This window comes from Fundulus heteroclitus, chromosome 12 (assembly GCF_011125445.2).
Source record: "Fundulus heteroclitus isolate FHET01 chromosome 12, MU-UCD_Fhet_4.1, whole genome shotgun sequence".
Lineage (NCBI taxonomy): Eukaryota > Metazoa > Chordata > Actinopteri > Cyprinodontiformes > Fundulidae > Fundulus > Fundulus heteroclitus.
This window is the reverse complement of record NC_046372.1, coordinates 26,211,622-26,237,184: the sequence shown is the minus strand read 5'-3', so window position 1 is coordinate 26,237,184 and position 25,563 is coordinate 26,211,622. Positions and strand designations below refer to the sequence as shown.

The window sequence follows — 25,563 nt, the reverse complement described above, 5'->3', positions numbered from 1 at the left end:
GTAAAGAAAATCAATATCAGCTTTATGTTAAAAATCTAAATAGCGTTGCTTTTAAACAACACAAAGAAGCAGAACATTGTAGATTCTCCATTATAGTCCAGGAGTGGAAACATACACTCCTTCTTCTCTTCTCCCTGTCCTGTGCCGGTCAAGGCTCTCATTTTAACTGTGGTTTGTGGGGTATTTTATTTTGAAAAATTAGTTATTTTGAAAAGGATATACATTTTCCGCTTGTGTTTATTTTATTTTTTTATCCAGCAAGGATGCCTTACACCTTTCTGCCGTTCTGCCGTCTTTGTTGCAGTTGCCTGAACTGATGCACTAGAGCTGGGTCAGTCTAAGCAGAGGCTTCTACCACCATGTGACACAAGTCGTTTTTACTTGTTGGCACTTAGCACACAGGTACACCATACATAACCCCCATCCATTTAAAAAGCCGGGGCTTACGCTGACTACGGTTACGATCCTGATCCAGTTCCGGTTAGCCACAAACTCCGAGTCAGAATGCTCCCAGGGAAATGGTGGCAGCGGCAGAAATGGCGCTCGGTAGAGCAGAAGTTCACGCGGTCCTTCCTGTTACTATCCCTCGTATATGATTAAAAGACAGCTGTGTTTTTTTGTTTTCTAGCTTAAAAACTCGTTATCTGTGCGCATAAATGTCATATTTCATTCCCCAAAAGCCCGTCTGCTTCCTCGGGTTTCTGTGTCGCCGTTTTGTTCAAAATAAAATCACCCCACCAATTTACACTAGTCAAGCTAGCGTAAATTGGTGGGGTGATTTTATTTTGAAATCCATCAGAACTTTATCTTGTCTGGTACCCGATGTTTCCTGTTTGGCTCTTGAGTTGAAGTTTTCATTTTAAATAAATGTTTGTTAGTTGTCATTATTCTTTTTTCTATTCCTTTTATGGGAGCAAGTATCTAGATTGCTCCAGGATCACAGCTTGGCTTTAAGTCAATTAAGGGGCACAATCCTACATGCGAAACAGGACGAGAAAATCTGATATGAAAATGTTTAAAACTGTTTAGGTTTATGTTTTAAGGCATTAAGTTATTATAAATTTGTGGACATTTTGTGGCGTAGCTCTGAAAAGCTGCTGGATCTTCTTCTGGCTCTTGTTGCTGAACCGGCTGGTCACTAAAGACGGTCCTGATGCTGTAGATCAGGCATTTCCATAGTTTGGCCCGGGGGCCATTTGTGGCCCCTGGACTGATTTTGTGCCCCCACCCCCCCCCCCCCCCCCCCCCTTCCCAACTGCATTTCTAGAAAGACTTGGTCTACTGGAAAGATCTGGCTGATGGAGATGGAAACATTTTATTTTTATAAGGGTGAAATCAGCACGGACATGTTAGGATGTTACAACTGAAAATGTTGGGTACAACACAACGTATTCATTCATTCTTCTTTATTTCATAACTACACTTTTTACATTCTAAATATGACATAAATACGACCACACCTGTCTTTAACTCAAACTGCAAACATTTGTGGATTAAAAGATGTTTTTTTAATCATTTATCAAAATTAGCTAAATACAGTAAGTGTTTTCAAAGAAATATCAGCCCAAGTCCTGTTCTCATGTTGCTAGACCAAAATTAATTAAGTTTTTTTATTTTTTATTATTCGAGTCTAACATAATATCAAACTGGGTAAACTTCTTTTAATAAAGGAAATGTGGAAAACCTATTTTTAACTTTGGATTTCCTTCAGAAAATCAGAATAAGTTGTTTAAATATAAATGATCATATTCTTTAAAGCAGGTAAAAAAAAAAAAAAAATCACACAATTTTTGGGTTATTTCTTTATTGTAATTATTCATTTTTTGGCTGGTAACATCTCACCTGAAATGGTAAAGCTCACACGTTGCTCTTGCTGATCATGATTTCATGAATGCCTCTTCTCTGACGTGCTAGGCTATTGTTAGCACCTTTATATCTATTTTCATGTTATTTGTTCACATATGATTAAGATAAGATACGCTTTATTGATCTCACATTGGAGAAATTCAAATGTTACGTCCACCAGGCTCGTTTGGTGGTATAACATTACAAGGAGACCACACAAGGATTTTCTGGTTAAATTAAAACTGAATTTTATTAAATTATACTAAAGAAATAAAAGCCCAAAGAGAGAATACCTGAAATAAGAAACCATAACTAACCAGAAATAAGCAAATTCAAAACAAACCTAACAAAACCCAACCATAAGCCAAGCTCCAAACCAAACAAACCAAATGGGGATCTGAGGAGGGAGAGCAGGAAGAGAGCCTCCCCTCTGCTGCAAGCATAGCAGCTTTAAAGCAGCAAAGCACCAATCAGGGAAATGCATCCCACCTGCAGAAGGCCTGTCTCTAACCCGGCAAGGAAAATAAGGTAGAGACCCACTGCAGCCATAACACACATGTCACATATTTATTCATGTTATGTCTGGTAAAATATTTCAGTGCGTTTGCAGTTAACCTTGTGCAGACAGAACTTCCAGAAAAACCTTCTCAATACGTGCTTTACTTTGAATGTCATGAAATTTTAATGAGTACTACACAGACAGGACACATGAGACAGAAGGGAAGCTGCATCTTATTTTTTCAGGGGGGTATAACTTTCCTGGGGGAAAAGCTCTTAGATTAGGGAAAACCAAAATTATTAATATCAACAAAAGAAAGTACGCTGCCTGTAATCCAGTTTTGTAAGTGGTGGACACCAAAATAAACCTTGATTTTTAATAACCTGCTGCCTCTTTCATGGCCACGTGGCTTGCTGGATAACACTCTGGATGTTTCTGACATTAAATCACCAACAATACCCCAGAAACAGTGAGCTGGAGGTTAGCTCGGTGTAAGTGAGCTGTGATTGGGAGCAATTGAAGAACTATTTTCCTTATCTAGCCCTGCTGTTGTCAGCTGATGTTTTCTTCTGCCACCTTTGTCTGTGGCAGCTTGTGTGAACACTAAACATGCCCCTGATTAAAATAGCGCTGGCTGCTTGATCGAGCGTTCCCTGACAAGAGAAACATTTTAATTTGTCTGGTCAAGCTGATAAAACTGAAACCAGACCTGCTCTGGTAACCTACTAATTATTCTGATGTGTCTGTAATGACGAGAACCCCCATACTGACCACACATCTGCATAAAAAAGCATCCAAATGAAGTGGGACAACATCCAGAGCAAGAGGAACGCTTTCATTACCCTTAAAGTTGTCTCATTGCTTTGGTTTCTATTCCATAAAGGGTAGTTAGCATATAAAAAACCTGCCCATTGCTATCTACATCTACAAAATACTGTTTGCATGACTATGAGAGGTACGAACTTGGTAAAATATTTAAAATATCTGCTCTGGGCTTGGCCTGAGTCTGTAAAAGTTCAACGCTCTCTTATTTAGCTTTTTGCTGTTCATGTTTTCTGTTCACATCAGTCCTAAATGTCTGTCTTTAAAAAGCGTGTGCATTCATTTAGTTTATTTCTGAAATGATTGATGAAGGTTTATACAGTGCCACACACTGTGGGCTGTATGCTTAGCGGTGGTTTAGAGTCTATTTAGCGCTTTGCTAGTCGTACAGGTTACTAGCTTCACACTAGAGCCACATTCACATTCGTACAGCGCTCTGTAGGTAGTTTAGGGTTAGCAGCGTGTCCCAGGGGGGCATCAACATGTGACAGAGGAAGCTGGAATCGAACCCAAAGCTGAGTTCCTTTATAAACAGATAAAGGATGGAGCTCATCCCTTTATCTCATGGATAATTCTCACAAACATTACAGGTGTTTGGATTCAGGTACTTACAGAAATCCCTATAAATAGCTTTAGCTCTCACTTTATACATCTTGTATTAAACAAACTTCATATTATTCAGTGATGGTGTGAATGTGTTGGTTGTTTACCTGTAATAATATATCAGTTGGTTTTTCTGTTCTTTTTATATCTCTCTTTGCAGGTGTAGAAGCAGACTCAGAGCATGTTATATTGCTCTCTCCCTTTCCTCTCCTCTCTTTTACCTTTTCTCCCTTTTTAGCATTTCGTCCCATCTTTTTCTCCTACTTTCTTTCTCGTTTACCTTTCCGTTTGTGTCCATTAAACGGGAAGTTAATACCAAAACAATATCTAATAAAGCTTTTTGCATATATAAATCAAGCGGAGCAACTATGGTGAAAGCAGTAATGCTCCACATGTGGAAGTAAATCTGCTGGGCTCTTTTAATGCCACATTACCAGACAGGACACGTAAAATAAATAAAGATAAAAATCAATAGTGGTTGATGCCAAGTTGGTTCATAAATCTGACTGATTCATTTCAATGCTTTCTTTTCCAGTGCTTGCCTGCAGACACGCTGGCAATCTACAGCATCAGCGAGCAGTCCCGGCTGGATGGGCAGGGGCTCCAGAAGCTCTGCCCCACCATGCTGCAGCAGCTGGATGCTGGCACCTGCAAGGCCAGGAAGGGGGAGGAGCCAAGCCCAGACCCCTCCCCTAGACCTACAGATGCAGAAGGTGAGCCATTAAATCCTTTTTTTTTTTGTCATATATTTAAATGGAATTATATTAAGATGTGTCTTTATGTTGGCAGAAGTGTTGTGCTGTCACCTCTGACACTGATCGTTGTAAATAATGATTCAGCCCCTAACCACACAGGAGGCTAAACGCTCTGTTTTGTAGCCTTGGAGTAGGGCTGGGCGATAAATCGATTTAATCGATTAATTCGAATTTACAATTCCTTAAGATTTCATTTTGGGAAAATCTGGATTTTATTTTGCCAATACACTCACTGGGTTTCCATGAAGAGAACAGCATGTGATGCTGAATATAAGTTTAGGCAAATGTATTGTCAAAATATTGTTAAGTGGAAACTTTTTTTTACCATAATACGAGGTACTTCATTTACTTATTTACTTTTTTTTTAACTTAGTTTGAAGTTAATAAGTGCAGTGAAGCCTGTTCTTAGCTCAATGTGTAATACCACTAGCAGCAAATGTTTTGTTATATTTTCAATGTTTATAATGGCACGGCTGCCATCTTGTTTTACAAGCATGTTTCACAGCTTGTTTTTAGTTGCACTTTGAATTCAGGATAACTCCCTGATGAAATGCTTGACATAAAAGCAAGGTTTTAAAAATATTTCTTTAATTTCTTTTTATGAAACAAAAAGGAGGAAAAAATTTAATAATCGGATTTGGTATGATAAAATCGGAGATTTATTTTTTAATCCATATCGCCCAGCCCTACCTTGGAGTGTATTCATCACGTTGGTTAAAGACCCAATAACCCTCCAGAATCGGCGGTAATGCTCCGGCTGCACATCCAGATGAAGAGGTCCACATAGGAAAGCTCATCTTTCATCATCTGCTGATTCTCAGTAACTTAATCCCAGATGCTGAGTGTACACAGCCGGGCGGGACGTCCTTCAAACGCCTGGAAATACACGGACCTCTGCAGGCTGTTGTCACAGACTTCTAGTTTCATATAGGCTGCTTTAAGGTCGAGGCTGCAGATTTAAAGTTTCTGTGAGATTAATGTTGGTCAGGTGTCTGCAGCTGGTTGGATAGTTTTGTTCTCTTAAAACTGAACCTGTTCAACGCTGGACAGGTGACAGAAAGAGCTTCCTGCTCTCCACTGACAGATTTGTTTTTCCTTACCAGACACTTTCTCGCGCCCTCAGCTCACCTCAGCCACCCCCCCCCTTCCCCCCTCAATCCCCCCCCCCTGTGAGAAGCTTATTTTGGCCCCTCAGCAGTTTTTCTTTTCAGAGCCGGTGAAGATTTCCCAGCAGCACCGAGGCAGATGAACGTTCATACCTGCTGCAGATATCGCTGCCTTAACCTGTGACCATTTTCATTTCACGCACATTTGGACCGTTTATGAAACTGATTAATGTCCATGCTACAGTTAAGCTTGTTCTGTTTTTTACCGCCGTTAGTTTTACTTCTCTTAATTGTATTTATTGCCTTTATTCAGGTTTGCTTTTTGTTGAATCGCCATAAACACTGCTGACGACTGCAGCCGCTGTCTGCTCTGCATTCAGATGATTTATAGACGTTCCTACTTTTACTGTCTGTATAAACTGTTCAGATTTTCATTTTCTAGCCTTTTAGATGTTATTTTTATTGTGTTATTGATATTTATCAGTTTATTTTTCTCTCTTACTGCCTTTTTGTTTGGATAAAATTGTTTACATTTCACAAACTGTTAAAGTTGAATTTCTCCCTCTAAGGTACCAGTGATGCAGGTTATTTTTCATCATATTTCTGTAATGTAGACGTCATTGCAGCTCATTATGCCCGGTGTTTTAACGCTCCTCTCTATTCCACATCCAGTTTGGGGTTTTTCTTTTTTGAGCGTGACTGTGATCAGTGTCTGCTCCCTCGCCGGAGTTGCCATCGTGCCTCTGATGAAGACGCATTGCATGAAACATGCGCTCACCTTTTTCATCGCTCTTGCCATTGGCACGCTCTGCTCTACAGCCGTCCTGCAGCTCCTACCCGAGGTTTGCTCTCTGGCTGTAAACATACACCTTTTACACCTTTTACACCTTTCCACAGCCCAAACGTCAACGCTTTTCTCCTTCTTTGAAAAGGAAATGTGTTTCACCTTTGGCCAGTCTTGGACTTTTACCTCTTCCTGCTTTTGTTTCTTCAGGGTGGTTTTCTTTAACTTTAATCAACGTTGAATTATTTTTTTATCCAATCTAAACGTGATACATGAACATTCATGATAAAAAAAAAAAAGAACAAAACACCCACTTTGAATTGTGGGGTTTTACAAATTAGAAAATGATCTGGTCTTTAGCAGATTACAAATGATATAGTTGTTAGATTGGGTGTGCAAAGACACATCAGCTTACCAGCTTACTGTATATAGAAGATGAAGATTATAGTAATAATTAATGTGTAACTCCATCCTGTTGTTCCAGGAAAATAAAGCAGCCGGTCTGGTTTTAATCAAATGTTCTTGACTAGTGTGAGAACCTCCTATAAAAGCTGTAAATCTGGCTGGTGGCCGTCATGAAGCCAAGGCAGAAAGACATCAGCGAGTGCAGAAGCAACGTTTGCTGCCCATTAACCTGATTAGGGTTCAAAGATAATTTCCAAAATATTCAAAGTCCCTCATTCTGCAGTGGGAAAGATTTTTCACAAGTGGAAAACATTTCAGATGGCTGTCAGTCTTTCCAAAATGATCGCTTTAAGCAATGCCCAGACATGCCTCGTGTAACACGCCAACATTCATGACAGGAATATTTAAAAACAATCTGATCAAGTTGGGCTTTTTTTAAAGAAGACAAGTCCTGCTATCAGGCATGGTGGTGGAGGGGTAGCGATATGCGTTTGGTTTGTCTGGCACTCACTGAGTTTTGAGGCTATCTGTCTGAACGCTAGAGTTTAGGGTACAGCAGGGAGATTAAAATCTAAATTAAAAAAGTAGTGTATTGAATCCTGGCTTTATCTTTATTTCATCAATAATGACAGTGTGCCATCTGCTGTGTGTTTTTGCACAGCGTATTTTAGATTTATACAGATGTTATGATGCGTTAAAGACCAGATCAGTTTTATTTTGTCCCAGCGTGAGCAGAAAGGTCCAGTGTTTTCTCTTTAGCAGGACTGTAAGCGTACGCTGAAAGCATTCTCCGTGCGGCTGCTTTGGCGTCCTTTGTCTCAGCAGCGATGTAGTTATTGTTTTCCCACGAGGCCCTCATAGCGACACGAGCACACCCGACTGCTCTGGAACAAGGTTTGTATGTCTCCCCATAATATCTTCCTCTGTACAGGAAAGGAAGGGCTTTCAGACTCTGCTTCACAGGAAGGAGAAATGTTACCTCCCAATGCAGATTCTCAATTCTCTTCATCTGATTTCACTGGATAATTGGCCTCTTGTCTGTGAATAGACTGTTCAATTCTTCCTCCTACAGGGGTCATTGGTTGGTGTTCTCTTAACTGTTATTGTTTCTTGCCCTGGTGATCAGTCAGATCAGATAATCGCTGAACTAACCTCCCCTCTTTGTCTCTCCTTCCCTCTCCTTTCTGCTCCGTTGATCAGTGTGGGGTTATGGGATCCTGTGTGTGACACTGATCTCTCTGTGTTCGCTGGTGGGGGCCAGCGTGGTGCCCTTCATGAAGAAAACCTTTTACAAGCGACTGCTGCTCTACTTCATAGCCCTGGCCATTGGCACGCTGTACTCCAACGCGCTGTTTCAGCTCATCCCAGAGGTAGAGTTGCTGCTGCTGCTGCAGTTTGACACCTCAGGGCAACGTTGTTGTGTTTTAAATCCTCTGTAAAGTCTCCTGGGTGCTGATTTTACATAATCTGAATCTAGGTCTGGGCGATTGATCGATTTAATCCATTAATTTGAATTTACAGTTTTTTTTTAAGATCAGATTTTTTTTTGAAAATCGGGATTTTATTTTGCTAATGCACTCGTTGCGCTTCCATGAAGAGAACAGCAGCTGCTGCATAAATATGTTTAGGAGAATATATTGTCAAAATATTCTAAAGAGGAAACTTTTACCACAAGATAAGACCTTTTAATTTATTAATTACCTTTTGTTTTAATTATTTTAATTAGTTACACCAGTGAACTGAAGCTTGTAACGCCACTAGCGGCAAACATTTTGTTTACAACAGCAGGGCGGCCATCTTGTTTTACCAGCATGTTTACCAGCTGGTATTTAATAGCACTTTGAATTCAAGTCATCTCCCAGAGTAAATGCTTGACATAAAAGCATTTTTTTTTATTTCTTTTTGTGAAATGAAAAGGAGGGGGGAAAATAAATAAATCGATTAATTGGATTTGGGATAATAAAATGGTAGATTTAATTTTTATGCCATATCGCCCAGGCCTACCTGCTTCCATCTGGTATTTTCTTGGCTTTTTCCTGCTTCACATATTCCTGTTTGATGCTATTTTTAACTGCATTTCTAAAAATGACTTAAACTCCATCGCCTCCTTAATAATGACACATAAATCCACCACCATCAGAGTTTAATTGGACAAAAACGTTTCATCAGATTTGTTCACAAAGACGAGTTCACATAAATACCGATTGGATTAAATAGATCTGCATATATTTATGTTGAGATAAGTGTTCACCAAGGTACAACTTTTATAAACAGGCTGTTGTGGTTAAGTCGGTGCTTTAGATCCTGTTCAGAACTTGCTGTTAGCATCCTGGGCTGATTTATATACAGACGGACAGATTTAAGTGTGACTTTTCACGCTTCTCCTTAAAATCTGACCTAAAGGCAAAACTGTGTCACTAAGTGGCCTCTCAGCTCCATCAACATGTTCTGAAAAATCGCTGATAAGTTACTCCTCAACAGAAATATAACATTAGTGAGATGATTTACAGGAATCAAATTTTTTCTTTTATTCAGGCTCCAATGCGGCTGCTTATGTTAAATATTGATCTTAAGGCTCTGTTCATACCTGGAATCAACATTCACTCTGCTTCAGATGAGATCTGATCCCAGCCAATAATTAAAAACAAAACTAAGCGACCAAATACATGCGAATAAATACATTGTCGTTGCCACACCATAGGCCTAACATTCAGTAATATTACTTGTCATTTTATTGGATGTTTTTAACAGTTTAAGTTCAGCTACACAGTATATTTCCCTAACAGTTTTTTGTTTGTTTTTGCTGTTAATGTGACACTTAAATATTGCAGCTCAACAGATAAATAATAATAATATTGATCACTGATAACCTGAGTCAATACAAAATGGAGTTATCAAATGATGATTTGGTTTAATAAGGAAAGAAAGCTAATAACGTAATTTAACCTTTTGCACAAATGAGAATTTAGTCTGATTACTGCAAGACATTGGTATTCGAGAAATAGTTTAAATAGAACCTGTCTGACAACATCAGATGGGCTACAAGATCTCATAAAGCAACACATTATACCCCAATGTAAAGAAATTTAAGTATGGATGGGAAAGTCGTCCTCTTTCAGCTGGAAAAGGCTTAGAAAGCAGCGGTTGACTCTCTGGAGTGGCTGCCTTGTCAAAATTACCCCAGGAGTGCTTAGTTTACTCATCCAGAAGGTCAGAAAAGAACTCAGAACAGTTTCATGTCCTAAAACTTCAACATTACTGCTTTTGTTATTGTTTAAAGGAGCAGGAAGGCGATATTTCAGCCCGCTGGGAGTCCTGTCGGGTCAGCGGGCGCTTCAGCGTGGCTCAGGACGGATTGTGTTCAGATCGCTAAACTAGCGCAGATAAAAGTGTCTCAGAACATCTCTGAAGGCGTTCTGATCCGTGCCATCTTCAATCTGCCTTTAGCACGTTCACACCTGTGTTTAACGCTGTGATCGGATCACCCAGGGAGGATGCTGGTGCCAGGTCTGAGCAGGACGACCAAAGACGGGTTAAAGAAGTCAGTCAGGAGACAACACGTTAAAATCTTACTTTTACTACTTTATTTTGGAGGTTAAAATGAAATAAGAGGCTTGCCATGCATATTCTTTTGTTCCTATAAAGCAAAAGTTAACTGAACATGTGAGAGGATGCCTAATAATCTGATTTCATCCTCTTTTGTGTGAAGCTTTAAAGCCTCTTTAATGGTCTGGCTTTATGAAGCTCTTAATCTGCTTTAAGTCCAGCTCAGAGCGTAAAATAAAGACACCTAACAGTTTTAAACACTAAAAAACTACAGATTAGCCTGAAATTATTCATTCCTGGCAGATTTTAGATAAATATTTGTTTTATTCTATGACCAAGACGTATGTTTTTGATAGGAAAAGAGATGGAAATCCCCCAAAAGCATGGAACAAAAAAAGAAAAACAACTTTTTTTATTTAGATTCTATGATAAAATGGCGTGTGGAAAGTTATGTACAGCTTTCTCAATAATCAATGAAAAAAATATTTTTTTGGCATTACGGCAATCAAACCTTGCTCATGATCGCTACCCAGGGTTTTGCACCATTCCTCTGGTATTTTGATTATTTAACGTTGGAGATGAGCTCCATGCCTGTGAGGCTGGGCGGCCTCCTCACCATCACCCTAATCTTCAGCTAAAATTAAAAGCTCACTTTAAACCTAAATCTACCAGGGGTATGAATAATTTTGGGGTTAACCGTAATTTCTATTGCTTATTTCTAACACTAACACACCCACTGGGTGGGTTTAAGAGACGAAAATGTTTCAGCTGTGCTCACAGTGATGACAGAGCAGTTGGGTAACCGTAAATAATCTGAAAAATACACACCTTTAAACTCCAAGTACCCGCAGACGAATGAGTCACAGGTGAATCTGAGCTTTGAGCCTCGCTTGAAACGATGCAGTTTAACAGGATTTTTATTGGCCGTCTGCTCAGTTAAACAAAACGTGACGTTATTAGAGTTTTCGCGTGCGTTAAATATCAATAAAGTGGTTTGAAGTTTGAGCTACACATGACCTCGACACACTGAAGTTTAGCAGAAAAATAACAATAAACTCACAGGTTATTGTGTAGTAAACCGTGACAGCACAAACTGACACGCCCTCTTTCTCCGCCTGCTAGGCCTTTGGTTTTGACCCCATGGTGGACTTCTACGTGTCCAAGTCGGCGGTGGTCTTCGGCGGCTTCTACCTCTTCTTCTTCACAGAAAAAGTTCTCAAGGTTCTCCTCAAGCAAAGACAAGGGGTGAGTTTATAAGAACGATGATGGGCCACTGCTCTCCACCAGATGCTGCAGCCTGGAAACCTCCAAATGAGCCACAACTGTTCCTGAATCTGCTAAAAAGAAGAATATACATTATTAGGTCAGACTAAAGGTCACTTGGGATTGAAACATCAGTCTCCATTTGCTAAATCCCAGAATTATCAGACGTTTTTTACAGAAATGTCATCAAAGTTTATACATTTGCTCAGTATCAGCTTAGCACTACTGTTGTCCCTGATCTGTATGGATTAGGTCACATAATAATCTCCTTTAACAAGCTTCTCACAGGTTCTTACTTGAATCTCGACTCATTCTTCCCGGCAGAACCGGTGAAACCGAGCCAGGTTTCTGGGCTGCCAGCTCCATGTGTTTTCACACTAACTTTATTGTCTTTAAGCTACTTTATAACTAATTTAAAACCATGTTTTGGGTCATTTTTCAGACGTATTCAAGCTTTAAGTACTTGCTTGACGTCTTCAGTGTCTCGTTTTCCTCCCCATCCCTACTTTGTGTTGCCCCTTCACACTAAATCCTAATAAAATACATAGAAATTTGCAATTGTAACATGATAGTTAAATGAATACCATTTGCAAGGTTCTGAATTCCCTCTTCATATTTGGTCGTGGCAGTTTTATTCATAAGACTAAACATTTGCTTTGATCGGTATTTGCTCTGAATGCCAAATAAACCTCTTGAACTTGTTTTTTCTGTTCACTTCTGGCAGGTTTGACTTGTAGGATGGGATGTTTGCTTTCCAGCAACGCATGAGATCAGAAATGACGTTCAGTAGCGTTACGGCTTGTTTGTTATTTCCTTTTGTTTCCTCGGGGCGTTGCACAGTCAGTCAGAGTGCCAGGTGGTGAATCATTGTTCATAACGTTCACAGGAATCCTGCTAATGTACAGTAAATAAAACGAAGAACTGGGACAACTTTCTTTTCTTCTGCATCCCCTAAACAAGGTTTTCTCATCACTAAATCTTAAACTTTAATACAGTCTATAGCTCATAGCCACTCAACAACTGCGGTTGTTTGTCTCGGCGTTAAAGTGTTTATTTAACCCAGAATATTTAAGATCTATTACAGACTTTTCCAAAAAGTGCGAACATGTTGTAGTCTGACAGTTTTCTTCATTAGAAAATGATGAGAATAAACTTGGTCTTATTTCATTCACAAAGTACAGCAGGAGTCAGTAAGGAGGGAATTGTTGAGCAGCAGCGCCACCTAGTGGTCGCTCCGTTTGAATTAGCAGGTTAGAGGTGCTGTCTGACCAAAACTGGCAACCGCAATACTTTCCCCCCTAGCAAATAAACAGAAGAGCTTCTGCTTTATATCTTTAAATCTAAATCTGAATTACTTCTGGATCTCTAAAGCAGAATACTAAAATAAAGTGTTTTACAAGCAGTTTTACAGCCACCATATCAAGCAACCTTTCTCAGTCCTGTGGGCTTTCAGGAATTTATTCACAAAGATTCTTTAAAATAAAATGCCTAAAAATAGGGTTAAAGACTCCCAGAAGCAGATTAATTGTGGCATTATTAGTTCTGTATCTATTAACAGCCTTCTGAGACAAAACCAGCCCTCCTCCCAGAGAAAACCTGTGAGGTGAGCTGAAGAGACGAGTCCACAGTGGTCCTAAAAAAACAGCAATCACAGATTTGTCTCTCTGTAGGCTACCTCGTTAAATCTGCTCAAATCAAAGGTCTAAAAATCTCAGTGTCATGTTATCCTGCAGCAGTAAAATATGAATTTAGATGTATAACCTTTTCTGCTCATTCATCAGCTTTATCTGTTACTGAACTGTTCTTAAAGGGGACAAATGATGCAAAATCCATTTTTTTAGCCCTTAAATTCATTTTGATTGTAGTCTCTCCAGCTGCTGCATAGATGTTGTTATATTCTTTTTGAGTGATATTTATTCAGCTTTCTCTCTTTTCTGTTACGGTTTTGACTAATTACGTCACAGTATTTTAGATTAGATTAGATTAGATTCAACTTTATTGTCATTACACAGGTACATGTACAAGGCAACAAAATGCAGTTTAGGTCTAACCAGAAGTGCAATAGCAGCAAGTGCAGAATAAACAATGGTTCCATAAGTACAGGACATGGATTATTACTGAATAAATATAGAGATGAATACTATTATAGACATAATTTTACTGATAGATTTGTCCTATGAGTATAATATATAGATAACTAGCATTGTGAACCAAATTTACAGCTGGATATGTACCGAATATAATATGCAGGTGGATATTACTATGAATAGAGTTTTACAGATATGTACAATAGCATAATATACAGATGATTTTTATTATAACAGAGTTTGCATGTACTATGAATATATGTACAGATGGCTATTACTAAAGGCAGAATTGTGAGCATAATATACAGGTAGCTATTACTATAAAATGTATAAATAAAGGTTGGACAGAAGCTATTTAAATTAAAGTGCAGTGGAAGGTAATTGCATAATACAATTAAAGTACGGTATTGCACATGTATATGTAAACAATTGGTACTGTGAATAGACAGTCAGCAGTGCAAAAAGTGATTGCATTTTTTAATTTATTTTTTTTATTTAATTTTTTGCCATTTGGATCTCAGAGCCACGGCCACAGTCACTACAGCGGCGCCGACCACTACTCGTCCCCGGACAGGGATGCTGAGGAGGGGGAGAAGCTGCAGCAGAACGGAGAAGCCGGCAGTCTGGCTCAGGGGAAAGTGGACGACGCTGAGGAGGGAGAGCTGATGCTCAGCTCCACGCAGACGCCACAGGTCCGTAAAAACGGAGAAGTTATTCTACTGCATTAAAAAACTTTAATCAGAAGGGTTCACAATTATCTGCAAAGAGCTGTGACGATCCGATGTTTTTGCTTTTTTTCTTATCATATATGTGTCAGATGATTAAACATAGAAGTATTTAGATGATGATTTAATGCAATAAAAGGAGCAAAGCTTTCCAAACCAACCTGACCCTATGTGGAAAAAGTAACTGCCCCCTAAACCTAATATCTGGTTGTGCAGCCACTGCATTGCTGTGAAGGAAAATTTGTCTGATCCTTTCTGCCAATTTGATTTATATAAGTTTGGGCTGTGACTAGGCCACACACACATTTTTTTTTAATTTTGTTCGTTTTTTACCGAGTCAGAAGTGGACTTGCTGTAGATTTTCATTAGATTAAGACAGCAACCCGATGACCGGAGATTCTCTTCAGCCTTTTTGTGCTCATGGCCAGAATTAATGGGCCCATCATTTACAGATTGTTGTATAGCCGCCCCAGAGCATCATACCGCCACCACTGTGTTTGACTGTCACTGTTGTTGTTGTACTGAAATGCTGTTAGTTTACATCAACTATAACGGCATGCACCTTTCCAAAATGTTCCACTTCTCTCTCATCAGTCCACAGAATATTTTCCAAAAAACTTGGGGTTCATCAGGATATTTTTTTAGTAAACATGAGATTGGCTTTTTGGTCTTTTTGGTGATTTTGGTGTGGAAGCCATCTTTTCTTTCTTAAAGGGGAAGTCCGGTCAACAAGGAAAAATCAGGGTATCATTAGCTATAACTAAAACTAATACGTTTGTGGTTATTTAATGAACTTATCTTTAATCAATAAGAAAATAAAAACATAAATTGTCGTCTGAATCACTGTGTATGGGGGCTGACATTACTGCCCATATTTGGGCAGTAAGGGGCGTTTGACATCACATCCTGGGGCGTGGAAAAGCGGAAGCGGCGACAGCATTTCTCTCCGCTTTCCATGCAAAGTCAATAGGAGCCGTTCTACATAGCTGCAATCATCAATAATTTTTTCGGATTTCCAGAGGACTTCACTGCTGACATTCCCAAGAGCTTTTGCTGAAGCAACAATGCCCACGTGCATGGCCATCGGATGTTCCAACACAACTGGTAAAAGTAGAAAAAACATTGCTTATTTCAACTTCCCGATTCATGAGCCACCAGGCTCATCGCTGGATTGCCAACTTGAACAGAGCGGATTTGCCATCTAACTTCTGGCCAGAGAGAAAACACGTCATATGCAACAACCATTTTGAAGAAGAATGTTTTGAACATGACATGAGAGCGAGGATTTTCGGTAAGTTATTTTTTATTTTAGAATTTTTTATTTAGAATTTGCGGGGATGGTCACCGAGCAGAGGGGCGGAGGGATACCACATGTGATGTGGTATCCCTCCGCCCCAGCATGTGCTGGAACGCTCTTATATTTTAATATTTATACAATAATGACCACCTGCCCTATTTACTAAAGGGCAAATATATAACTTAAGTCACTTCAGCAATCTCTCCTCCGCTGTGTGTGTGTGTGTGTGTGTGCGCTCCGCTGCAGCGCCGTGCTGCGGCGCTGCAGCGGAGCGCACACACACACACACACACACACACACACACACGCGTGTATACATATATACTGTAGGACCCGACTGAGTTTGCACTGGAAATAAGTACGGCTGGATTCCGTCAAAAGTCCGGTTTCTGTCAAGAAACTCTTCTAAAAAAATCCATATCGCTATCAGATGATGATAGCTCCACAGAACTCTCATCACTGTCACTAAGTACTTCATCACTCTCTGCTTCGTACAGAGCACCAGTCGTCGACATGTTGGAAAATAGTGCGCCGTGACAAACAGAGCGTTGAAACTTGCTCAACTGTGGGTCCGCCGAGTGACGTCAAAAAATGGGAGGTGACAGTACTATTCTTGACCAAGATGGATTCATCCACATAAACATGATTAAATGAAAATTATTCATAATTAAAAAAACGTATATTTTTTTGCACAGTATGTAGTAGTTTTGTATTTAAAGTACTTTCAGTGGTTTGAATTCTGATTTTGACCGGACTTCTCCTTTAAAGTTGAGTCTGGAACACTGACCTTAAATGAAGGGAGGAGCTTTAGACGTTGCTCCGTCTTATTTTTTGACCCCCTGGATGAGTCTTTAATGCGCTGTTGGATTTATTTTTGTATGGCTTTGCCTAGGAAGGTTCGCCACCATTATCCTACACAGTGGAAAGTGGGCCTCACTGTTGTTCGCTTTAAAAATGGCTTTGGTAGATCGGGACATGATTTAATGTTTTTAGAGATCTTTATTTTGTCATGCATGTTTTTTTTCTGAGATCTCTTGATCTTACAGGTCTGATAGTTATTGGACGCAGCTATAACTATTGACCCTAAATATTTTAATATATAATTTATGCCTTTAATCATGGAATATTTATGACTATTTGACATTATCTCTCAAATATGTGAAATTAATCTCAAACATTTATTTATGTATTTATTTATTTTTTTGCAGAAATGTAGTCCTCTGTGGCTAGTAATTTATTTTCATTAATCATCAATGGCTGTAATGCTTTTTTTCATTATAACGAAAATAAAGTTATTAAATTAGGTGTAAAAGAATGAGAATAAACACAGCGGCCTTTTGTGTGAGTTCTCATAAAATCAATACCATCCTCTCACAATTTTATGACTTTATTCTCGGAATTTCTAAAAATAAAAAAGGAATGCATTCTGTTAGCTGTGACATCACCAGGGGAGGCAGATCATCCTCTATTACCATCTACCATAGAAAGTACTCCTGGGTCAATGTGAGCTTCTGAGCTTTCTGTGTCTCTGCTCTGTCTTCTCTAACATAGAAAGTACTCCTGGGTCAATGTGAGCTTCTGAGCTTTCTGTGTCTCTGCTCTGTCTTCTCTAACATAGAAAGTACTCCTGGGTCAATGTGAGCTTCTGAGCTTTCTGTGTCTCTGCTCTGTCTTCTCTAACATAGAAAGTACTCCTGGGTCAGTGTGAGCTTCTGAGCTTTCTGTGTCTCTGCTCTGTCTTCTCTAACATAGAAAGTACTCCTGGGTCAATGTGAGCTTCTGAGCTTTCTGTGTCTCTGCTCTGTCTTCTCTAACATAGAAAGTACTCCTGGGTCAATGTGAGCTTCTGAGCTTTCTGTGTCTCTGCTCTGTCTTCTCTAACATAGAAAGTACTCCTGGGTCAATGTGAGCTTCTGAGCTTTCTGTGTCTCTGCTCTGTCTTCTCTAACATAGAAAGTACTCCTGGGTCAGTGTGAGCTTCTGAGCTTTCTGTGTCTCTGCTCTGTCTTCTCTAACATAGAAAGTACTCCTGGGTCAATGTGAGCTTCTGTGCTTTCTGTGTCTCTGCTCTGTCTTCTCTAAGCCCCAGTGGGTGGAGGCAGATGAGCGTTCACACTGAGCCTGGTTCTGGTTCTGCTGGAGGTTCTCCTCCCTGTTAAAGGGGAGTTTTCCTCTCCACTGTCGCTTCATGCATGCTCAGTATGAGGGATTGCTGCAAAGCCATCAACAATGCAGACGACTGTCCACTGTGGCTCTACGCTCTTTCAGGAGGAGTGAATGCTGCTTGGAGAGACTTGATGCAACCTGCTGGGTTTCCTTAGAGAGGAAACTTTCTCACCAACCTGGAGGATCTGATGGAGTCTGACTTTGGAAAGAACCTTTATAACCTATATAAATAAAATTTAATTGAATTGAAATGCCCCCAACCTGCTAAAAGGTGCTCTCCAGTTTCTAGCAGCGTTATTTAGGGGGACGCAGGCTGATAAGTTTGGGAACCTTTGCTTTAGAGAACAGGTTTATTCTGCTTTTTGTTCTAAATGTCGTCACCCAAATCTCCTCCCGTCTCTTCAGGAGTCTCCGAGTCCAGACAAAGGGGCGCGGTCCGGCAGCCGAGGCGGCGGCTGCTATTGGCTGAAAGGAACGACCTACTCTGACATCGGCACGCTGGCCTGGATGATCACGCTGAGCGACGGTCTGCACAACTTCATCGACGGCTTGGCCATCGGAGCCTCCTTCACCGCCTCGGTCTTCCAGGGCATCAGCACCTCTGTGGCCATCCTCTGTGAGGAGTTCCCTCATGAGCTCGGTGAGTCTGGGAAACACAAGGGGAGGTGAAGATAGACTATATAAGTGTTATTAAAGCATAACTTGTCAGTGGTGTTTAGCCGGTCCCTTCTTTTTTTCCTCTGCAGGTGACTTTGTGATCCTCCTGAATGCCGGCATGAGCATCCAGCAGGCGTTGTTCTTCAACTTCCTGTCGGCCTGCTGCTGCTACCTGGGCATGGGCTTTGGCATCCTGGCCGGCAACAGCTTCTCCCCCAACTGGATCTTTGCTCTGGCTGGAGGAATGTTCCTCTACATCGCCCTGGCAGACATGGTAAGCTATTTATTTATTTAACGAGGATAAACATGTTGGGGCTTTTTGGAGAACTAGTTTTAAGAAGGTAGAGGACAAAAGCAAAACATGGAACCGTTGCAAACTATCACGAGGGATTCTGGTGGCTCTGTTACACTTATAGTAGATTTTTTTAATTTATATTTTTCCTGGGATGGTTTCTATCTCTTATCGTACCAGAAAGATGGATCATCACCTTCTTAATTACCTCCAAATGACCCTAAATTATGACAAGTTAAAGTAAACGCACATCAGGTTGAAAGTCGGACTTTGACTAGACCACTGCAACAACTCTAGCCTAGATTGTGCACCAAATCATGACCAAATAAAAATGTTTCTGATTCAAATCATTTTGTTACATCCTTCTTACACCATGCAGAATGTAATCAGTGATGTCTCTCCGTCTGGCCGTTGGGTTAACGCACTTCTGCATGTTGAGGAGCAGCAAAATGCCAAAACCCCTCGTTTCATGAAGAGTTAGTGTTTAATGAACTTCAGGGGTGTTTATTCTCTCTCTGATCACAGATTTATAGCTGCTTGTTGTTAGCTTGGGACCTCGTTTTTACATTTTTTACGTTTACATGTTAAACAATTTGGTCAGTAGCATTTAGTTTTCCTTCTAAATCTTCTAATAAAAGCAAGAACCGTTTATTTTATAAGCAGATATGGGATGAATCAGGCGGAACGGCTTCGCTACAGTAAATCTAATCGTTCTCTCCTCTCAGTTTCCGGAGATGAACGAAGTGAGTCGGGAGGAAGAGGATGCTGGTGGCACCAGGTTCCTGATCACCTTCGGCATCCAGAACGCCGGGCTGCTGACGGGCTTCGCCATCATGCTGCTCCTCACCACGTATTCAGGACACATACAGCTGGGCTAGCACCGACCGTCTCAGTGGGATTTACTGATGGAATCTGGGCCCAAATGAAGGAAGGATGATAGAAGATGTTAGTTTTTTTTTAGTTTGTGGTTTTGCTGTATCTTGGGGGAGTTTTTGGGACTCGAATGTGCGGCAGGAACGCACCGTCCGAAATGCCCTGACATGCAGGACAGTTCAGGCCCATCTGCCCTCTTCCTGCAAACTGTTCCTCCCTTTTAACGGTTTAAAACTTCAACTGGATCAGTCGACAAAGACAAAGCCATTCTCCTTTTTAAAAAAAAAAATAGGCTTTTGATTCCTCTTAATAATGATTATGTCCCCCTCTTATCTTTACTCCTTTTATTGTTGCCGGCTTGGATGTTACACTAAAGTTCATGCAGAGTCATTTATTCCAGTGATCCTTTGTGGAAGCAGAAAGCTGCTGTGGACCTTTTACCCATTCGTTTGTTTCATGCCTTCACATTTTAAACCAAAAAACACAACTTTTGAAGGACTCTAGATCTGGATTTCATTCCTCACAAACTGACTTCCATTTGAACTTGTTTTGGCTGTGATCATTTAAAGATTTATTGCACATGTTAGACGTGTGAAGCTGACTTTAAAAGACCAAACATGGCGGTGATGCGTTCTGTGAAGGGATTTCTGACGCCTCGTTGTTTTGGTTCATCGTCTTTATGCAGCGAGTCGCTGATGATCATGTTTAATGGTTTTGGGTTTTCAGATAAAATGCAGCATTTCTCTATAGTTTACCATCTGTGCCCTTCATTTATATAGCTAAGAATAGTTTTTAGACGTTTTTATTATTATTATTATGCATATTCAAATGTTCTATTGTTTTACAGTTGTTTTTTAACAGCCTCATGACCACATCTGTATTTACCATCCTGTATTGGAGCAGAACTTTGTGGTCAATAAGTTCCTCCATCAATTTACCCCTCAGGCCTAAAAGTTTTATGAATGCGATCCTTTCATGGATATTTATTCGTTATCAAACAGTTAACTGATCTACAAACAGGTATTTAGTCACCAGAGGATCTAAAAAGTCTCCACATAACAACCAAAGAGCTGCCAGACTTTCTCCTAAAGTTTCCATTTGGGGTTTTTTTCCTTCAAAATTAGAACGTTTGGTCTGCTTGAGACTCATGAAGTAGTTGGTAATGTTTAAATTGCAAATAATCAGCAAAGAGTTGCTAATTGATGGATTGTTAAATTGATGCATTTTCTTCTGGAAAACACCAAATTATCTCTGCTTTGGTTGAACAAAACTCCTTTTCTTCAGACGTCTCCTGGCAGGTTTACTTTAAAGTGTAAGCTGTTAAAATGGGCTGGAAAAAACTCGTATTACGTCTCCTGAATGAGGCGATATGGGGCAAGGCAATAAAAACCGAATGATCTTTAACGTTAGAGAGAGTTTCACAGAAACGGCACTGAAGACATTTGCAGAGTTGCGTTCGGCTCCGGTAAAGAAAGCCCGCTGTCGTCAGAACTTCACCGCGCACAAGCACTGCCGTACGAACCGGGCTCAGATTGATACGGGACGTTTTACAGTATAACGCCCACCCAGAGATCCGGTAACTCATTCCATCACAACAAATGATCTGTTTTTATGTAAAAGGAATCAATGAAATCGTTTCATTTCCAACTTTTAGTCCCCTGAAAACCACGTAATGAAAATGTTCTCCCAGGCAGGCGGTTGGTTATTTTCTTGATTAGCTGATGCCTGGGCAAGAAGAAGAAGGTTTAATTGACCTTTAGGAGGTCATTTACAGTCATTCAGTAAATTAGAATATTTAAAAAGCTCATCTATTTCAGTTACTCAATTCACTAAAAGAAACATATTGTATAGATGAACACAGACGGATGCCGTTTTGAACCCTTTATTTCTGTTTTTTTTTTGTTTGTTTTTTTACCACGTCCACCTAATAGAAACACAGCTTTAAAAATTAAGTTATTACATCAGATCAATAAAAAAAACAAAAGTTTTCATGCAGAAATTGGGGCTTAATGAAAAGTAAGTTTAATACCAGCTTAAACGTCGTTGTTTTTTTAAAGGTACTTTTTATCTGACAAACAAGGTTCTTAGAAATACATATTCTAATTTACTGAATATTTCTTTAAAATCTTAATGCACTCGTCTCTGAGGACTTAAATTCTCCAGTTCCCAGAAACTGCAGTAAAAACTATTATATTGACTACTTAAGATTACTTCAGCCTGAAATATAGAACAATTAAGTTGAGTGCTGTAACCCTTTAACGTTTTTCTTTTTTTGTGACCTAGTCAAGAGAAATCTTTAGACGCCAGGTGAAAAGGTTTATGGCTGTTTAGGGAGCAGAGTGTGATATCCTGTATGACTTTTTTAATCGCGGTCTGCACCGTCTGTGTGTGTGGATGCAGTGAGCCACGTCTCTGTCCCTTTAAACATTCTGACATCTTAGAAATAAATGGCACCGATTTTCTTTTCTTTTTTTTCTTTAAATACAACAAAGCCAAAAGGATCCCAGATCAGATCCTACAAACCGTTCCTTAGATCCAGTTATTAGATTTTATGAGAACTGGAGAACGTTATCGTTGTTAGAAACTTGGTGCAGTGAGTTCCTGGATGGACATTTAAACACACTGTGGTGTGGAATCACTGCTGATTGATGATGTGTGGGACTATTTATTCCTTTTTTTTAAGTAATGACGTATTTATTTTGTACTTTACACTCCAAGCCATTGCAGCAGTGATATTTTCTGTTTTTGTTTTGTTTGTCGTTTGCTTTGTTGTTTTGTTTGAGGGGGAAGAAAAAAAAAAACCTGGAGAAGTGATACGGTAGATCATGAAAACTTGCAGCATACCATATTTTGACTGTACGTTAAAACTGTACTGAAAACAGAGCATAAGAACACGCTAAGACATATATATGTGGATCATTTTTCAAAGTATTGTATGCAATGTAGTTTATTGTTAGCCTTCTTTGTCATGACAGACTTTTTATAAATATTGTTTTCTATGAAAGTCGTTTGTGTCCGTGTCCTCATTGAGTCCCGGTTCAGATCTCATGATTTCTTCATTCAGTTCAGGGAAAGATTACGGTTTTATTTGCAAATTGGTGGGGAAAAAAAGCTACAGTGAAACAAATAAAAAATGTTTTAATGATTAGTAAAAAACAGAAATGTGGAAGAAATCTTCAGGAGTCCTTGTTGAGCAGCAGGCTGCAGGTAGACATCTAAGATCTCTCCCCTAACGAGATCTAACGAGATCTCTGATGGTACAGAAATCTTTACACGGCTACTTTAAGCCCACAGTGGGAGCAGAGATCCTCCCAGTGCGAGGAAATCGAGGAGGAACTCTTTAGGCAAGGCAAGGCAAATTTATTTGTAAAGCACATCTCAGTACAAAGACAATGCAAACACTGAAAAAATTGAACTAAAAACAAGTAAAATGTTCTTAAAATTAGTGTATTTTTCCTTGATTTGAGCAGGTAAATAAAATGATCTGCCAATAGAATAAGATTTTTGCACTTAAAATAGGAACAACTCATCTCCATCATCTTATTTCAAGTGCAGTATATCTAATTATCTTATTTTAGGGGTGAAAATACTCATTCCATTGGCAGCTAATCTTATTTACATACTCAAATCTAGGACAAAAACTCTAATTTTAAGAACATTTTACTTATTTTTAGATCCGTTTTTGCAGTGAAGTGCTTTACATGATTAAAATTTAGGAAAATAAAAGAGAGGGGATCAGGCTCTGGTTCAGTCAGTCGTTTTTTAATAAACTGTTGCCTCCTACAACCGGCAGCGCCCTAACCATGACACTCCCACCACCGTGCTTGACTGCAGCCTAGATGTGTCTTTGTGCTCCTCACCTGGTTGCCGCCGCATACACTGGACACCTGTGAACCAGGTGAGTTTATCTTGGTCACATCAGACCCTCAGGCCTAGTTCCAGTAAGGATGTCCTCCGTCACTGCGACACTCCAGTGAACTCTGTTGAGTTCTTCCGGGGCGCCATCAGATCCCAGGAGCTCAAGAGGATGCAGTACATCAGCGCTCTCTCACCAAGATGGAAAATATGTGTAGAAAATAGGATTACAGACACCAATGCCATCAATTTCTCTTTCACAGACGATACACCTTCGGTCAAAGCTGTTTTTAGGAGGGCAAGTTTGAATTACTTTCTGCACAGATGCACGTGAGAAGCCCATGAAGGTTAAGGAATAATTAAAACAAATAAATAATCAATGCAGTTTTTTATGCCAAAATAAATTTGAACTCTACCTCCAACTTCCCAAGTTTCTTTTTGTGGACATTATTGACCAAAAATGTTAAAAATGAGTGGCTAAAATCTTTAGGTGAATTTTCTTGCTTTCCAGGGGTATATGACACCACTTATTTATTTATTTTTGGTTTCTTCACAAGTAACCAGAAAAGTCTACTGAAATGTATTGGAATGAAAATACATATTGGTGATAATTTTTATTATCTGAATTATCCCTTTTTTCCTCCCCTTTTGTATCTTTTTTTTGTGGGCTGCACAGTGATGCAGTTGGTAGCTCTGCTGCCTTGTAGCAGGAAGGGTTTCAACCCCTGTTGGGTGTCTTTCTTTGGGGAGATTCCATGTTTTTCCTGGACATGTGTGGATTCTCTCTGGATGTGTCTGATCCCCCCCTCCCACCACCACACACACACACACACACACACACACCAAAACATGACTGTTGGGTTGATTAGTCTCTAAATTGCCCTTAGGTATGTGCATGATGCACAAATGGATGGATCGATCTTTTTTCACATTCTCAAGTAATTTAATCGGGTTACTACCCACCTCTGACCATTGGCAAACGTTTTTAAGGAGTAGTTTGACTGCATCATGCTTTTTACTGAAATATATATATTTTTAAATAATGCTACTATTGGAGCTATTTATTCTTTATTACCTTGAATTTTACTAAAATTTGGTTTTGGGTTGCTTTATCCATCCATCCATCCATTTTCCAAACCGCTTTATCCCTCATGGGGTCGCGGGGGGTGCTAGTGCCTATCTCCAGCGTTCAATGGGCGAGAGGCGGGGTACACCCTGGACAGGTCGGGTTGCTTTATATTTTGGGTTATTTTACACGGTTTATTTTTAAGCTAATAAGCATTTATAATAGGGATGGAAACTATGGAAAAAAGGCATAATTCGATAAAAATAAAAATAATATTGATCGATGTCAATAATTATCAACAAATTCAAAACATATATTTTGAGTGCAGCCCTGGCCTTTTTATGCTGTTGCTTAGCAACCTATTTTTAGATAAAGAACACACAAACACTGAATTCAAACTCAACTCTTTATTAACCAACTTTTTACCAAAACTGCAAGTTTTTATAAAAGAAAAAAGAATGCATGCTCTCTGTGAATGACTATAATATTAACCTACATGATAGGCTAAAATGAACTTCTAATGAACTTTTTATTGACCCCTTTTTTCTGTCAATGTTTATCAACAAAATTTGATCTGACATCTTAGAAATAAATGGCACCGATTTTTCTAAATGCAACAGAGCCGAAAGGATCCGAGAACCGTTCCTTAGATCCAGTAATTCATTTTTATGAGAACTGGAGAACGTTATCGTTGTTAGAAACTTGGTCCAGTGAGTTCCTGGATGGACATTTAAACACATTGTGCTGTGGAATCACTGCTGATTGATGATGTGTGGGACTATTTATTCTTTTTTTTAAGTAATGACGTATTTATTTTATACTTTATACTTTTTATTCTTCGTTTGTCTTTGCTTGGTTGTTTTGTTTGAGGGGGAAGAAAAAAAACTGGAGAAGTGAGACGGTAGATCATGCAACCT

At 39.5% G+C, this 25,563-nt stretch overlaps 1 protein-coding gene across 3 annotated transcripts in view; it reads left to right on the top strand.

The window, feature by feature from the left end:
- The window catches only part of slc39a14 (solute carrier family 39 member 14), a 38,006-nt gene extending 15,274 nt beyond the window's left edge, over positions 1-22,732 (top strand). For 2 of the 3 annotated variants that reach the window (XM_036144359.1, XM_036144360.1), the window contains exons 4-10: positions 4,305-4,482; positions 8,020-8,189; positions 11,488-11,610; positions 14,237-14,407; positions 18,309-18,543; positions 18,650-18,834; positions 19,578-22,732. In XM_036144359.1, the coding sequence (XP_036000252.1) occupies positions 4,305-4,482; positions 8,020-8,189; positions 11,488-11,610; positions 14,237-14,407; positions 18,309-18,543; positions 18,650-18,834; positions 19,578-19,730 (1,215 nt within the window). In that variant the 3' untranslated portion in view covers positions 19,731-22,732. Of the gene's footprint in view, positions 1-4,304; positions 4,483-6,302; positions 6,473-8,019; positions 8,190-11,487; positions 11,611-14,236; positions 14,408-18,308; positions 18,544-18,649; positions 18,835-19,577 lie in introns of all 3 variants that reach the window. The other variant, XM_036144361.1, reaches the window with a different exon arrangement.
- The last annotated feature ends 2,831 nt before the right edge of the window (positions 22,733-25,563 follow it).